General features: G+C 42.2%; 2 protein-coding genes across 3 annotated transcripts; one reads left to right on the top strand and one right to left on the bottom strand.

The window, feature by feature from the left end:
- Positions 1 to 598: 598 nt before the first annotated feature.
- Positions 599 to 2,017, bottom strand: tmem220 (transmembrane protein 220; the record flags this gene model as incomplete). Its single annotated transcript, XM_080856593.1, has 6 exons — positions 599 to 731; positions 972 to 1,031; positions 1,148 to 1,271; positions 1,541 to 1,601; positions 1,695 to 1,724; positions 1,928 to 2,017. The coding sequence occupies 6 exons, from the start codon at positions 2,015 to 2,017 to the stop codon at positions 599 to 601; spliced, it is 498 nt and encodes a 165-aa protein (XP_080712719.1).
- Positions 2,018 to 2,490: 473 nt separating this feature from the next.
- Positions 2,491 to 16,265, top strand: map2k4a (mitogen-activated protein kinase kinase 4a). Of its 2 annotated transcripts, XM_080855897.1 has the most exons (13): positions 2,491 to 2,887; positions 4,115 to 4,150; positions 6,236 to 6,268; positions 8,679 to 8,781; positions 9,059 to 9,233; positions 9,556 to 9,675; positions 9,909 to 10,028; positions 10,139 to 10,190; positions 10,479 to 10,606; positions 14,321 to 14,398; positions 14,750 to 14,898; positions 15,354 to 15,399; positions 15,529 to 16,265. In XM_080855897.1, the coding sequence occupies exons 1-13, from the start codon at positions 2,758 to 2,760 to the stop codon at positions 15,640 to 15,642; spliced, it is 1,284 nt and encodes a 427-aa protein (XP_080712023.1). In that variant the 5' UTR covers positions 2,491 to 2,757; the 3' UTR covers positions 15,643 to 16,265. The 2 variants fall into 2 exon arrangements, with proteins under 2 accessions (XP_080712023.1, XP_080712024.1); XM_080855898.1 differs by lacking the exon at positions 6,236 to 6,268.
- The last annotated feature ends 320 nt before the right edge of the window (positions 16,266 to 16,585 follow it).

Below are 16,585 nucleotides of genomic sequence, written 5' to 3'. Positions count from 1 at the left end.
CTTAATGAATGGCGATAAAGTAGAGCTAAAGCATGTCATACACCTGGGGCTTTAGTACGTTTTGCATTTTGCTTTTTAAGCATTCTGTTGCTGTGATCTCTGTGACGGGTTTCAAAACTCAGAGGAATGCAGCACATGTGAGATGATGGGCTATAGTGGCTAGAGCTAAAGCAGCATCCCGGACAGTTCATCCAGAATATTGAGCATTAGATGCTACTTTGCTTGCCATATTTACTAATATTGTGGTCCTTAACTTGTGTGTTTTTTTTTTTTAAATGCAGGTATTTTCTCAAGACAAAAGTGGAAGTATGAATGCTGAGTACCAAAGAAATTAAGCATAAAAAGTACCGAAGTCGTTTTTTTTCACAAGGTTGTATTTTTTTTGATAATAATGCCAATATCTTTACATACAAATCCATATGTACAAAACCATGTCTGTGTGTATTGATGAAATATCTCTGTGCACACATGATACAATACAATGCCCGACATTCTAGTCCCTTATAGAGTTTGCCAAAGCAGACGGCCATGTCCTTTGACTGGTCAGGCTGGCCTAGAGTGCTGTTTTCAATTTAGAGGGCCAGTTGACTGGTCAGTCCTAGAGTGCTGTTTTACAGTGTGAAGGCCAGTTGGCTCTCAGCTCGTTGTTGATGTAGTAGTAAAGCCATGCCACAAATGGAAATATTGTGATACCAACAGCAGTGGACAATCTGGCCATTCCAATTTCATCCCTACATATTTGGACAAATGCAAACGGAGGGACTTTAGTGTCAGCAGATGGATTATAAGCATGCAACTTGAAAAATGTCTAAAATGGCTCCCTCTTGCAGTGTTAATCTGCAAAAAGCCAGAATCAATACATTTGGCACCCCAAACAAAAAAAATATATACCCAAGAAATACCTCAGAGGAACTGACCAAAGAGTTGTGAAACCGTTTGGACAAAGATGAAGACATCTCGCATATTCTTACCTTCCTGAATGCCTACACAAGAGAAGCCAGGTAACCGCTAACATGAGACCAGAAAATTCTCTAGGAGGGAATAAAGTAATTCATAATTAGCTTTAGAACTTCTTTTGTGTCATATATTTAAAAACAACAAAAATACATTTTAAATGGAAATTAATTGATGTAATTAAAAAATGTACCTTCCCTCCTCTTGTTGGAAAATATCTATGATACCTTCTTTGAAAAGTATCCATGCCAACATGGCACAAAACGTAGTACCAATAAGCACATAGAGATCAGCTAGTCTTCGCCAGATTAAAGTCTCTGAAAAATAAATATAATTCTTTAACCATTTAAGAACATTTTAAAGGAGAAACATGCTAGACACCCTAAACTAAAAGAGTCAATTCTGCTGCGCCGCGCAATAAAGCCACTAGATGGAAGTATAGCACCTCTAAGATGTGGCTGTTGTTAAATCACAGGGTTTAGTCCCAGGACTTCGGTCTAGGTACAGTTTAACCACAAAGCCACTCTCCTTTTTCTCTCAGAAATATGAATGTTTCTAGTTCTCTGTTTTCCAAACCTTTACTTGCCTGTTATGTATGGACGCCAGCTAAGGATTAGGGTCAAACTCGCTGGAATGGCATACCCAGCCTAAACCACAGCACACATGGATGGCAGATTATTTTGAGCGGATATTTTATATTGATGATATGAGTTAATCAAATGTTTATGACGTAGACATACCATCCACAATCCTGCATCCGGGTCGTTAATCTGTTGGGACATTTTAAAGACATGATTACAGACCCTTTTTCATGTATTAAATGAAGAAGAAAAAATCACAGTCAAACAGTAATGTAGAAGTATATTACGTGAGACCCGGCTAAATAGAAGTCGAATAAATACTCAAAGAACAATCACGATTTTCAGCGCGTCAACTCTGCCTAGGTCTATCAAATGCAAAGTAGGCAACTTGCCTGCACATAGGTCGCTAATCCAAAAAACAGCGACATTAATAAATTGCAGATCCTCCAGACATTCTGAAACATGGACAATGAGCTTTTCATCACGCTACGTAAAAATACAACGTTTGACAAAGAAGTTTCTCCACTTTTCAGGGGTTGTTATGGAAAACCCGGATCTGTTTCATAACTTTCCCAGGAACATGGGAGTTGAAGTTTCTGTAGTCAGCTGATGTGGCCTAGGTGTGCACGTATATAATTGGAATTCAGAAAAATGCATTGCTCATTGTTGGCCACTAATGCCAAGGTGGTTGTTGTTTTCATAAGGTTATTATAATAGACTTACAATAAAGCGTCATGAACTCAGAATAAAACCTGACCTCACTGTAAAATCCAGACGTAATATATTAAAGGTCAAAATAGCTCATCAGTAATAAAATATGTCAATACTATGTGTGGCAGCTCTTAACTGTCCTCGTTGAACAGGTCATGCGCGGGTGTTCCCACACTGAAGATACACTTCTGGATAGCTGGAATGATTGAGCTTCGTGGGTGTGCAGTGCTGAGTGTTGAAGCTAGGTGTCCTGTGTCTGCTATGGAATGGTCTGACACTGGATTACAGTCCATGCTAATACTGTCTTGAGCTAGGAAGCTTGCTAACCAAGCCGTCTGACCCCGTGTAGCGGCAAGATACGTTTACATTTATAGCCTTAGTAGTATCAACAGTGGGACTTAGTTACGTGTAGATCGCTTGCTGTGTCTTGTCTCCTGTCTTGAGTGTAGGAGGTGAAGTTACTTTCGAGCTCTGCATTGCAGCCTAGTGCTGCTGCTGGAATTCATGCACAATGGCGACTCCCAGCCCCAGCACCAACTCATCCTCCAGCCACAACAACAGCAATAACGCAGGATCTACAGCAACAACACATCACCACCCATCCCAGTCTCAACACATAACAACTATGAGCAGCATGCAGGGTAAGATGAAGGGAAGCAAATGTGATATATGATCGTTTTATGAATAGCGATACGCAAAGTTGTTGAACTCTGCCTCTGCTACCATAATATATGTTAGCTTGCTAGCTGGTCAGAATTAACATTGATAGCGTCATATCAGTCTTCATAAACTAGCATCTATAGCCAGCTACTTTCACCTAGATTACGTAGCTCATATTATGTTTTTATTACATCTAACATTAGTGTTACCTTGGCTATATAGCTAGGATAACCGTTTTTCAATTCTTCAACATATGTGTGACAGCCCCGGTGGTTGGATGGTTTGATGGTTCATTGCTGTCTCGTTTGTTTAAGTATGCTATCTAGCAATGTAACAGTTTACAGTGGACTGTGGTAGTGACATGTTACGCAAGATAGGCAAAACTATATACATTAAGCTACGTAGCTAGCTTTTTCTAAACGCCAATCATCTATAGCAAACCATATTTGGTACGGCATGTAATATTGGAACCATTGATTCACACAACGCTGTTCACTATTTCAACCCACTGGTTAAGGCTACAGTATTGGTTAAGAAGAGCGTCACTAGCGAGAGCTCGCAGTCATTCACACACTATTTATTGATAATATCAGTACCCTTTCAGAGGGTAATACATATACGCTAGTTAAATAGCTATCACAACTAGTCTATATGAAAGAAGGCAAGTAAGTATTATTTTTAAATAGCCCATTTTTTTGCAACGAGATGCGAAACATTATGTTACCAAAAGATCCTTGATTTAAACCGTGTTTGCCAGTTGACATGGTTGAGTTGAGTATAAATGAACTGAATTACCTTATATCTTAAAAGGGGAATACATATGTTAGCGTGCTAGCTCGCTAAGGATAATCTTTTTGGGACAGCTGACAGTAATAGCTCAGCGATATTAGTTTTCACGTGCTATAGTTTGATTTATCTATAATTTGAACAACCGTTATGAAATTGCTGTGATTGCTTCATCAAGCAAACAGCTGCTTAAGAGTTTAACTTTATTGGAAAGAAAAACAATAACACCTTGCGCCACTGCAAAGTTCAGACGTTGTTTAGGCAGCATGTTGGGCCATCAGGTACTTTCCCACTTCGTGACTCTTTCATTACAAGCACACCATGGTTGTTAACGCATTTTTGTAGTGTCCTTTTATAATTTGAGAATAAATACAATTGCTCTATGTTTCTTTACAACATAAATGTTTCATTTTAACTTACAGAAACCAACACATGCTGGAGATGTCAGTGTGATACAGGTAGCTACTGTCAATGTTAATTTTCATAGCTAGAAGCTAGCTTAGAGTAGAGGTACAGTGAACTGTCCCACACTGTTTGTAATTGGCATGGGCTTATTTTAGCATCACGTAGCTTAGTACTGCAGTGTAACAGCATGTCTATGTTACCACTTTTGTGACGTAAAATGTTTATTAGGAATCACTGACTTTCAAGAGTTTGGTGTAGTGGCCAAATCATTTTCTGGTTATGAGTATGTCTTTTCCAGAGCAATTGACGTGTGCAGGTTTAGTGGTAGTCACACACAAGTTCACCTAACCAGTGATTTAAATGTTCTAACACAAGAGCTTATACTCAATAATTCAGATTTTGAAAGAGAAACCCTGTGTGAAACGTATTATAAATGTATTACGTGTTTGGGGCATATACTTGTAACAAAACTAAGGTGCACAAGCTCTAGGGATGTTGTTTATTATGTTTATTATGTTGTGCATTGTAATAAGCAAAGGTTTTGATTTACCCGTCATTCAAAGTAATGTTGTTAATTCTGTTCTTATCTCAGAAGGCATTAAATGTACATTAACACTATCCATATTTAATTGCTTCATATTTAACAAGCCACACACTTAAATGGTCATCTCTTAGATTGTCTCAAGATTGTAGAAGGCATCACTCAACTCAACCATTCTTTGCATGCATGGACAATTTGTTGGATAACAATTAAATATAAGTCAGTTTTGGTCAAAGTTTTACTACATTCAGAACCCCAGCCATGTGGTGCTCTACGACATGACTCCTATTAGGCCTTACTCACATACAGATGGTTCAAGAATCATTCTGAATCATACTCATGTTGTAACACTTTAGTGAGTTGTCACAATTTACTTTACAAAAAAATCCCCTTAAACTGGTAGGGTACTGGAAAGATAAATCCATATTGACTCCAATATAGAAAGACTGTTTAACTACATTGATTTGTTTTCATGTTTGCACCTTCACGCCACTTTGATTTGTTGTGTTGTGTGTGTGAGAAGCACTGAAACCTATTTCCCCCATGATGTTTTTCTTCCCCTACCTATTTGCTACTGACTACCCTAACCTTCCTGATTTGATGCTGAACAATGGTGAGCTGCCCCTGAGAAAGTAACCAACCTTAGAGCTATAAGTTTCCTTCTCTCTTCTTGCCTGTCATGATAATTTATTTTCTTTTTACCATGGTTCATCTTTTCAACACTTTTTTCATTGTTGTTCCCCTTCACACTTGCTCTGCTGAATGCAAGTTATGTCATAGCTCGAGTAGTTCCTGATTGTTGTCTGTTATGTGTGTTATATGTTCTGCACGCAATATTACCCTCATGATAACTGCATTTTTCTCTGATGTGGACCCCCTACATAAATGCCAGCTAACTCACGGACCCAAAAGTTAAACATTGAGATTTGCAAATGTTAACATCTTGAATTGAAGGAACACAAAGTGATATAGGTCAACTAGCCCAATGTCTGTGCTTAGTCTAAGGTCTAGTCCCAGGCTAATTGTGGGAACGTGGTGGTTTACCTCTCATCATCAAACAAGAGAGCAAGTAGTCATGTAGTGAGTCGAGTATTGAGACCACCAGCACATTGAAATACTGTTTGCTTTTTACCGTCAGTATTTGGCATTGAACACAATGACAAAGGGCAATGTTTTCCTGCCATGGCCCTGTGCTCTGCCTTCGGCCATGGTGTAGTTTTTCCAACCCTGCTGTCCATCCTTACGTGATCACATATTCACCAGTCACCACAGCCTGATGAAACATGGTAGCTAGTCTATATTTTGACTGGGGAAACAGGGAAAGGACCAGGAAGAACATGGTTAGGCCAAATTCAATTTTCAGTTCTTTGTCTGGTTTTATGTTTTTGCATGGTCTAATATTCTTTTCTTTAATACATTTTTATTAGTTGTATATTTTGTAGGTCCCTATATCTTACGTATGGCTCTAGGTGTGATGGTGTTGCCTACCCAGAGAACAAGGAGCGGAGTGGTCTATAACTCCAAATAAGATACTCTGGTACAGGAACATGCAAAAAAAAATCAACTGTGAAAAAAACTGTTTTCTTCTCACCTCCAGGGTTTCAGATAAACCTGTCTGGAGCTCCCCAAAGTAAGCCAACCCTTTTGTTGCTACAGTACCCACAGTTGTCAGCCCTTTGTTTCGCCTGATGGCCTGGTATGGGGAGTCTGGTCTCTGTCCTACACTAATCCGAGTGATTATTTGGGGGTCTTGTAGGCTTGTGCCGGTGCAGCTGTGACCAAAGAGACATGTTGAATGGTAACAATTACCCTCTTTTCAGAGTACCTGAAAGTCTTTTAGCTCGAAGCTTTACGTTTTCTCCAAACAATAATGATCTTTTACTGAGCAACACATTTGAGTGTGATGATTGAAGATGCCAGTCATTTAAATGGGGTTGTCTTGTATAGGTCTAGCTAGACAAGGCAATCAGCAGGATTGCTTTGTGTTTTTGGCCACATCTCCTTTTCAGAGCAGGTGATTGTTTCGGGAATGTTGCATAGCTGTATAGTATGAAAGGACATCATCAATCTTTGACTTCTATTTTTATAAGTTTACCATTGCGCCAAATAGTTTCAGTAGAATAATGAGAAATCGGCACAAGCCTAGGTCATACAACTTCCATTGACATTGGGACACCCTGATTTGTACGCCTGGGAAATCTGGTGGTCATATGGTCCTTTTGATTAAACAAATGACAAGCCAGCACACAGCCACTATATCTCCATGGGGCCGAGTTTGCCATTGTGTGAATGTTTAATTTGATCAAATCTGCATGTGATCTCAATCTGTTGATTTTCTTTTTCTTTTGCTTTCATTTATCTTTGTAATAGAAGCTCGGCAAGAGTTTTTCTTTCACCCTTGGTCTCAGTGTTGGACTGCTTACCACTAACCAGCAAAGCAAGTAGGCTAATGCTTGGGAGTTGTCACAAAGTAGGCTATTTTTTTCCTTTCCGTCTCTCCAGTTTGCATTTTGTTTCAAGCATCACAATGCGGATTTGGCATGAGTAGCACTTAACAAACTCTGGCCTGTTGAGACATGGAGTAGCTCGCAGAGCAGAGGAGTACAGTAGAGAGAGTCTAGTCCAATCCACACATTCTTGTGGTGTGCCCCTGGAGGAGAGGAAACAGAATGCATTCTTTGCTCTCAAGGTGAAGTCAAAGCTCCTCTCTCTCTCTCTGTGTCTGTCTCTCGCTCTGTGGGACACTCCTCCCTCCAAACAGACCAGATTGTTACTGTCTGAGCCTAACCTCTGCTTTGGGAAAACACACAACGTTGACAGCCGAGAGTGAGTTTCCCTCTGTGGTAGATTATAGGTGCACCTACAGAATACCAAGAACATGCTGCTTCCCCTGGTTACACTTTGAGAGGGCTGTTGGATATTTGTTGGAAAACAGAATTAGACCTGTGCTCCTATTTTCTTGTGTCTGCACACCTGATTGTAATGTTACTGTTCTGGTGTTTGTAGATTATTATTTAATTTTATATGAAGACCTGTGCCGGTTTCTAAAGGTCTTAGATTTGGTCTACCTATTGAGTTAATTGATGGTTAAGATGAATTTGCGACAGAAAACAGATTGAATCTGGGCTTGGTCCGGGTCGGATAGCTAGACCAGAGTGGTACGTCATAGAAATATTAGAACAACTGTGAGCGACTCTCCTAGCTATGTGGCTCTTGTGGTTACCAGTCTTTCTTAGGCTCTTGTACTGCTCATCTAGTATTTCTTCACCTCTCTAGAATCTTTGCATTCAGAAGCAAGTGATCAGTCATAAGCATGAAGACACTGCATGGTGTACCACAGGCCACATTGGGCATTAATTACCTGTGTAGCCATCAGAGTTTAGCTTTGTCTAACTATCTGATGAGCTAGTGACGTGTACATGATCATATCAACTTTCCTTTTTTATGTTGATTGGCTCTAAGTTGATTGGGGAGTTAATTAATCAGATTGTGCTTCTGCTGAACGCTGAATAAATTAATGAATTTATAATCCAAAAACACGACATTCCTTATCAACAGTGATGAAGTGGAATAACTAGATTGGACTGAGGGGAAGTGTCATTTGTTCCGTTTCTGGTCATTTATAATTGCTTGGAGTGGGTAAGTATGTCCATGTTGGAAAACTTCCGATGTTGAAGAGCAATACTAATAGTTTCTCCTGAAACAAGGGGGAGCCTGTATCATGGCTGTGGTGGAGGTGAAGGTGAGGGTGCATGCTGGTATTGGGGGACTCGGGTTGTGTGCTGTCAAATCACTGTGGGTTTGGTGGTTCTGTTTGCATGATCACTGTTGACAGTTTTGTCCTAGTCACCCCAATACCAAGTAGTCTGTCATGCAAGTGGTATTTTTTTGTAGTGTTTCATACCTTTCATACTTTGAGTTTTTTTCCCACTATTTCTTGGTTGGTGTATGGTGTGTGCTGTTTGCTCTACAGTTTTTTTTTTATAAGTTATCAGTGCTCAGTAAGAGTCGTGGATGAAGCTCTGTACTCTCTCTGTCAGGTAAACGCAAAGCACTGAAGTTAAATTTTGCCAATCCGCCGATCAAACCCAGCGCCAGATTCACACTCAATACAGCAGCGCCCCCTTTCCAGAATCCACACATGTGAGTAGGACTTCAGTCTCTCCTTCTCTCCTCTCTCATCTCCTCCTTCCCATCCTCCTCTATCCCCTTCCCTGAACCCATTCAGCCTGTCCTTGAGGCTTGTCCTCTCCACAACCTTTTCTCTATTCTCTTCTTTTTTCACTATAATAAAGTTATCCCTCTTTATAAGCCCTAACTTCCTACTGTATATAATCAGTCAGGGCCTTCTAGCAATAGGCACCATTTATTTGCTAACTGTATCCGTCTTCCCACTTCCTGCTGCTGTTTGTGAGCCCAGAGAGCGGCTGCGGACGCACAGCATCGAGTCGTCGGGGAAGCTGAAGATCTCGGCGGAGCAGCACTGCGACTTCACCGCCGAGGACCTGAAGGACCTGGGCGAGATCGGGCGGGGCGCCTATGGCTCCGTCAACAAGATGGTGCACAAGCCCAGCAACCAGATCATGGCTGTCAAGGTAACCCCTTTCGTCCAGGCCACATGGCTTAGTTTTCGTTCTTCCTTTTGGAGTCTGACTGTTGGCATCCCCAGGTCTGCTCCTGATGCCTAGTTCCTTTTAGCTACTTCTTGAAGCTGCCTAACACACAAATAGCATGATGACCTGTGAAATAGTCTGTATATGTTCAGTACTCTCTTTAAATATTAGCACCAAAATCTGTAAGGGCACACCAAGTTTTCACACTCACAGGAGATCGTGGCATTACTTTGGTAAATGTGTGTTGTCAGCTGTAACGCTAATGCAACATTAATAATGTACTGACCTACCTGTCTGATGGCAGAGGATCCGGTCAACCGTGGATGAGAAGGAGCAAAAGCAGCTGCTGATGGACCTGGATGTGGTCATGAGGAGCAGCGACTGTCCGTACATTGTCCAGTTTTATGGGGCACTTTTCAGAGAGGTCAGTCAGCACAAGGCCCCTGCTGTTTTACAACTATCAGTGCTATTGTACATTGCCTTAGCCACACAATACTGTCTCAAGGCATTTTACAGAGTCCATGGAGTATGTGGAAGTGTATGTGCCGGTGTATGTGTATGAGTTTGTCTTTGATCTTCTTAAAGTATTATCTTGCCTGATGAGGGGTGTTATGTGGATGTTTCTGTATTTTAATTCAAATGAGTGCTGTCTTCCAGGGAGACTGTTGGATTTGTATGGAGCTCATGTCTACCTCATTGGACAAATTCTACAAATATGTATATGGTGAATCAGATGATGTTATTCCTGAGGAAATTTTAGGCAAAATAACATTAGCTGTAAGTCAACATTTTTCAAATTGAATTCATTATTTCCATTTCATAGTGGATTTTATGCAACGACTTCAAAAGGAAAGTTAATCACCTTCTACTCTATCCTTGTTTTACAGACTGTGAAAGCACTTAACCACTTAAAAGAAAACTTGAAAATAATTCACAGAGGTAAGACGAATGTTCTAATAAACCCTGTTTTGTTGTGTGTGTTTTATTTACTTCGACTTAGTCAGTATACAAATACGGAACTTCCTCTTTGAGTTTCAGCTTTGTTCAAGACTTTCAAAATGAGTAATGTCTAGTGATTTATAAAATGACTGAGGGGTCCAGTCAGCCAATGGCATACATGGTATTGTGGGATTGTGATATTGTGCTGTATCTCACCATCAAGTAACTCTCTGACGTAAAGGACCCCTCAAATCTTATTATCTTTCTTAATGTTTGACTTCCTCTCAGACATAAAGCCATCCAACATTCTCCTGGACCGGAATGGCAACATTAAGCTGTGTGACTTTGGCATCAGCGGCCAGCTGGTGGACTCCATAGCCAAAACCAGAGATGCCGGATGCAGACCTTACATGGCTGTAAGTGGTTTACATCCTTCTCCTAAATGGACCTCACAAGAAGTACATTTTGACATCCCCTTTGTGAATGACAGTTTCAGTTCCTGACCTCTTTTTCCCAGTGAGTTGTTCCTCAGTGTGGTGAAGGAAGTGGTGGTGGTGGCAGTAGTGGGAAGGGGTTTAAGAGGAGAACAGAGTGCTTATGAGAGGGGCAGAGAGGAGTCCGGCATGTCTACTGTAACATGCGTCTCAGATGTAGAACCTAAACAAATCTAGGCCACTCTTGGTGAATCCCCAGAGGGATTTTCCACTCTGCCGTCATCCTAAACAGAAGGCAGAGGCACCAGTCAGGGTTGGCATTCACCTGGAAAAAGTACCGCTGCTATCATCCTCTATCATACCCTATGGCCAGTGATTGTGTGTGTGTGTGTGTGTGTGTGTGTGTGTGTGTGTGTGTGTGTGTGTGTGTGTGTGTGTGTGTGTGTGTGTGTGTGTGTGTGTGTGTGTGTGTGTGTGTGTGTGTGTGTGTGTGTGTGTGTGTGTGTGTGTGTGTGTGTGTGGATGCTACATTTGAAGGGTGTATTTTATTATGTGCTAAATGCAGGATCTTTTACAGCCACTGGGGTATTTGGGTTTAGAGGGTGCATGGAGGTCAAACGTGTTTTTGTGTACAGGGTGTTTGATGTGTTTATTTCTGAGCGGGGAGCAGGGAGCCTCGTGCCGTGTGTGTGACATGACTGTGGTGCTCTCCCCCAGCCAAGCTGATGAGCTCAGCGCCTCGTCATCGCCCAATATATCTCCCTCTCCCGGCACCCCGCCACGCCATGACGCAAGATAGGGAGCACCCAACCCCCCCACGTCACCCCCCTGTGCGCTCTCTCTCTCTCTTATCACACACTCTTACTCTCCATCTCTCTCTCTTTCTCCCTCTCCCCCTCCAATTTCCATGCTAAATTTGGTAGCGGGACTGCCAGAACAGCAATGCTCTCTCTCTCTCCCTCCCTCTTTCTCTCCCTCCCACCCTCTCTCCCTCTCATGCGTTGGTCCCTCCTCCTTCTGCTCTGTTCATTCATGGATCTTGAATGAAGCAGTGGAGTCTGGGCTCTCCCCCAGGCCTGAGCTCAGCACACAGGCATCCCTCAGACACATGGCCCTAGCGGCCTGCCTCCTGGCCTGGGAAAGGCAGACCCCTCGTGGGGAGGTGGGCTCAGAGATCCTGAGTTGCTGTTTTGGTTGTTGCTTCATTCTTATTTTGGTTTTATTATTTTGATCATTGAATAGATTAAGATATCTCTTTAAGTACCTCATTTATATACATACTTACTAGATGTGGGCGAAATGGACATAAATATTTATCATGGTATTTTAAACTGTATGGATGGATCGCTATTACATTGTGGTATTTATCCTTTAAAGTTCATATACTTAATACCATTTTATGCAAAGTTATTTCAAAAGGAAATTCCAAAGAGATATATCATCAAGAAAGCCAGAAACAGCAGCCTGTTGACATTTTCTGTCTTGAGGGATGTCCTGGTGCATTTATTAATGGAAGCGTTATCTACAGAGGATTTAGAAGACCATGAAGCTTCTGTACAGGGGTGTGTCACATACCTGTGTTTGCTAGGCATTTTCCACCAGTGGTCAAAAATATATTACGCTCCATTTCAAAACTTGACAGTGTTATTCAGATTATTAAAACATGTCCAGTTTGCTGGCTACCTAGCTACCTCATTTTGTAATCGTAAGCAAGAGATTTAGACAGACTTCTGATGTGGAATTCTCTGGAATTCTGGGAAATGTGTATGCTTTATTTCATAATATCCTGGTATTGCAGAATTCATGCAGTGGCATGATGGAATACCATAGACAAGTATAATACAAAATACTGCCCATCCCTAATACACACACACACACACACACACACACACATACAAACAAATACACACATTGTGCATTGTAGTGAGTTAGTGTTTTGCTTGCGGTAGTAAATCATTTAAAGACAGTGCCCTTGTAAAGTCATTTGAATCATAGGCTGGCCAGCATATGTCTTTGAACATGCCTACACCTTCTTGACACCTGGTGTATCCAGCTCAAGAGCACGGGTGAGAAGAGGTTAAACTCATGTCCAACTCTATGCTCTGCTGGCCCATGTTGGAATCACCTCATCGGTGTGGGTGTAAGTTGTAACTGTCTGGCACTCCATTTTTACCACTGACACAAAAGGGACTGATTTCTTTGCCGGAACGTTGAGGACAGCAGTATCTTGCGGCGGCACCGTCTGCTCCTCTCGGTTCTTGGCCCTGCTACGCCTCTGAACTTACTTTGGTTAGGTAATGGAAAAACATGCGGAGTCCATGCTGCCGGCCTCCCCTCCCCTCCTCCTCTCCTCCTTCCGTCTGTATTTTGGCATGTGAGTCAGCGTGGCCGGTTATATTACGGCTGTGTTGGCACGGAGAGGGCAGGCAGCCGTGCAGTAGCTGTCAGCTCGTAAACACCCCGGGGCCCGCAGTCTACCCCAGTGCTGCGCCGTGGGTGACATCAGCCTCTAAAGCAGGCGTCTGGGTGAGCTCATGGAGTAGGGAAGAGATGGAGGAGGAGGCGTGGCAGGAGTACTCAACTGACGTCACCCACACCCCGCTAAACCTGAACAGCACAGGCCGACTCATTGGGCACTGAGGTCATACAGTCAAACATTCACAGATGGGCCTCCGCGTGCATAAGGACCCGGGAATCGCTCTCTCAGGATGATGTCTGACGTGGTCTGTTTAATTTTGGGGGAAGTGGGTCACCTCAAATCATAATTTATTGTTCTTTACTCTACTAAGAATCATTTGCAGATTTCACCTGACAAAACAAAGCTCTAACCCTGAACTAGATTATGATATTGTGTGAAACGACCATTAGAACAACTTCAGGTTTGATACGCGATGCATACCTTGCAGGATTTTAAAAGGGTCTGAAAATTGGGAGTTGTTTCCAGGATTGTTGAAAATACTGTAAAGTTCAGAAGACATGATCAAAATTCCACAAAACCCAAATTCTCAAGGGACAAAAGGTGCCTGTTACGGCAGAAGGTCCCGTAACATAAAATGGCACGACTCTTGTTTGCGGGTAAACAGTTTAGTTTATTATAATGAACACAGTGGTGGTTGCCGTAAAAGAGGAAGAGAGGGAAAGCAAAATACCAACCAAAAGCCTTCATAAACTAAATACTTGCAGCGTACCTCTCTCGCGTCAAAATGAAAAAGAAGGACAAAACACAAACAACCACCAAAACAAACTAAGAGCGGGCAAACAGAAAAAGCGCGTAACACGCGTAAAGGTCTCCAAGTTAATTGTCTCTGAACGCTCAGGGTGGATGGGAGCCAGTTATTCCCAAACGTTATCCAAAGTGGGTTGTGGTCCTGGGGGAAACAGACAGCGAGCCAGTTCCAGAAAAGTGAGCGCCTCCATCTTGGGAAGGGCCGGCTTTATAAAGGGCGAAGTCCCGCCTAGCAATAGAGACGAGGTCTGTGAACACGCCCCCTCCACCTTGCCGACACGGGAAGACAGCAGACACGGGGAAAACCACAACACCATAACAGTTCCATTCCATCCCATGTATGCTTTAGTACACACTTTGGATAACAGAACCCTTGCTGCTCATTTAGTACACACTCTGGACCCCTCCCTTCCTGCTCATTTAGTACACACTCTGCATTCTGAATTCTTCCTGCTCTGCTTCCTTTTCAGCCGGAGCGAATTGACCCCAGCGCCTCCCGCCAAGGCTATGACGTTCGCTCGGATGTGTGGAGTCTGGGCATCACGCTGGTAAGAACAGAGCTCGGTTCTCCCTCCCCTCCCTACTCACTGTAGAGACCGTTCCTCCAGTGTATGCCAACACTGTTCAGGCTCTCCAGCCAGAAAAAAATGCTGCTACGTTTTAAAGTTTCTAAAGCGAAGAGTAGACTAGAGACAGATTGCATAACTGAACACTGACCATCTATCATTCATTTAAATTCTGTATGTGGTTTAATAATACACTTTGGCAAACACCTAGATTTGGTCTCATGGCCGCAGAGCATGGTCATAGGAGGGATAAGATCTGTCTGCAGACTGCTTGTGCTGAACAAACAGTTTCATGGGTTTTGTGTGTATCCTGTTTGTGTTTGTGGTGTGCAGTATGAGTTGGCCACAGGTCGATTCCCATACCCAAAGTGGAGCAGTGTGTTCGACCAGCTGACACAGGTGGTGAAGGGAGATCCCCCGCATCTCAGCAACTCGGAGGAGAGGCAGTTCTCCCCCAAGTTCATCAACTTCGTCAACCAGTGGTAAAATCCAACATTACTAACTGGAAGGACATTCAGTTGCATGGTTGTCACGGGTCATGCTCTGGTTGTTGTCAGAATGAGAACAGGAGAGCGACTTCCTTATTTCACTCCGGGAGTTCCATTGTAAAGCTGTCTTTTGAATGTGCTGAGTTGTGGAATTGAATGAGAAATGAATTAAGGATGTTGCTGTCCGCTGTGTTTGCATGTGACTGCAACTTCCTGCCTGATCTAGTATATACAAAGTCTGCTTGCCACCTGCTGGTAAAAAAGGGAACTGTCTCTGCTCATGATGTAATGTTTTTCAAATAGTTCACTCTGCTTGTAGCACTGAAGTGGAATGCTTAATATTCACTGTAGTTATTTGACAATGAGCATCTCTGGTGTCAATACTAGAGAATTGTAACAGAGGTATCAGAGTATTCATTTTACCTTCTGTTTTTCCTATTTTTTCATAGCCTTACAAAGGATGACTCAAAAAGGCCAAAGTACAGAGAGCTACTGGTAAGTTGTGTCTCATATCAGGCATTGTACATCTAGAGGCCCGTGTTTTGATTTGATCTTTCATTAATTGCTATCCATTTATCAGACCGTGATCATTAATACAGATGTGTGCGTGTGTGTGTATTCTAGAAACATCCTTTCATATTGATATTTGAAGAGCGCCGGGTGGACGTGGCTAGTTACGTGTGCCGGATTATGGATCAGATGCCCACCACTCCAAACTCCCCCATGTATGTGGACTGACTCTCTCAAAGGCTGGGTAAACACAGAGGAGCCTCAGCGCCAGGAGAAACTGATCAAACAAACAAACAACACAAAACCGACCGCATAAGGAACGCTTGATCACAAGCTGCAGTGTTAAAACAAGAAATCCTGTGCGGTGGCAACACCAGGTGCCCATATCAGTCACATTATTGTATAATATCAACACACACCTCTCTCGACCTCTTTCTCTTTCCCCCTCTCTGTCTCTGTCTATCTTTCCCTGATTGTTCTGCTCTCTGCTTCACCACTCTCACATACAGACATGCTTAACTATAATAGTAACTGAATGAATATACTATGGTCTTGGCTCATCTTGGTGTGAGACCTTATCTCATATGTGGATGCAGTATAGTGATTTTTAAAGAAAAAAACTATTCTGGAATTTTATTTATGTTTCAGTTTCTTGTGGAATATATGATTTGGAGAGTACTTCAATCTGCATACTGGAATCATGCTCTTTTTGTGACTTGTCCCACATCTTCCACATATGTGTCATTAAAGCATTGTGTTTTGTATCTTAATGAAACCTTGCTACCTAGGGTGTACAGCAAAGTATAATAACGGAAAGTGCATTTGAGGAATGCCGTGCCAGGCCTCTGCGCCGGGAGCCAAAAGTGTCCCAACTGTACAATGAAATATGTCCTGGTATAAATAAAAGAAAGGGCAAGCACGATGAAGAAATGTGTGTTCACTTGATGTTGAAATGTGGGGGCATGTGTTTTTGGGGTGTATGTTTTTCAATGCAAGGACAGCATCAGTGTCAGTGAAGCATTTAAAACAGGAATTTACATAATGTTATAAATAATGTAGTAATTTACAATTGTAAGTTTTAAATGAAGTAAAACTGAAAACAAATGTAAAAAGCGTTATCTTTCAGCATGGGTTGACAGTGCCTGATGAAACCATTTTGACATGGGTTCAA

The sequence above is a fragment of the Sprattus sprattus genome, assembly GCF_963457725.1.
Source record: "Sprattus sprattus genome assembly, chromosome: 18".
In the NCBI taxonomy this organism is placed as follows: domain Eukaryota; kingdom Metazoa; phylum Chordata; class Actinopteri; order Clupeiformes; family Clupeidae; genus Sprattus; species Sprattus sprattus.
Note: the sequence above shows the minus strand (reverse complement) of the source record. Positions and strands in the feature narration are given on the sequence as shown.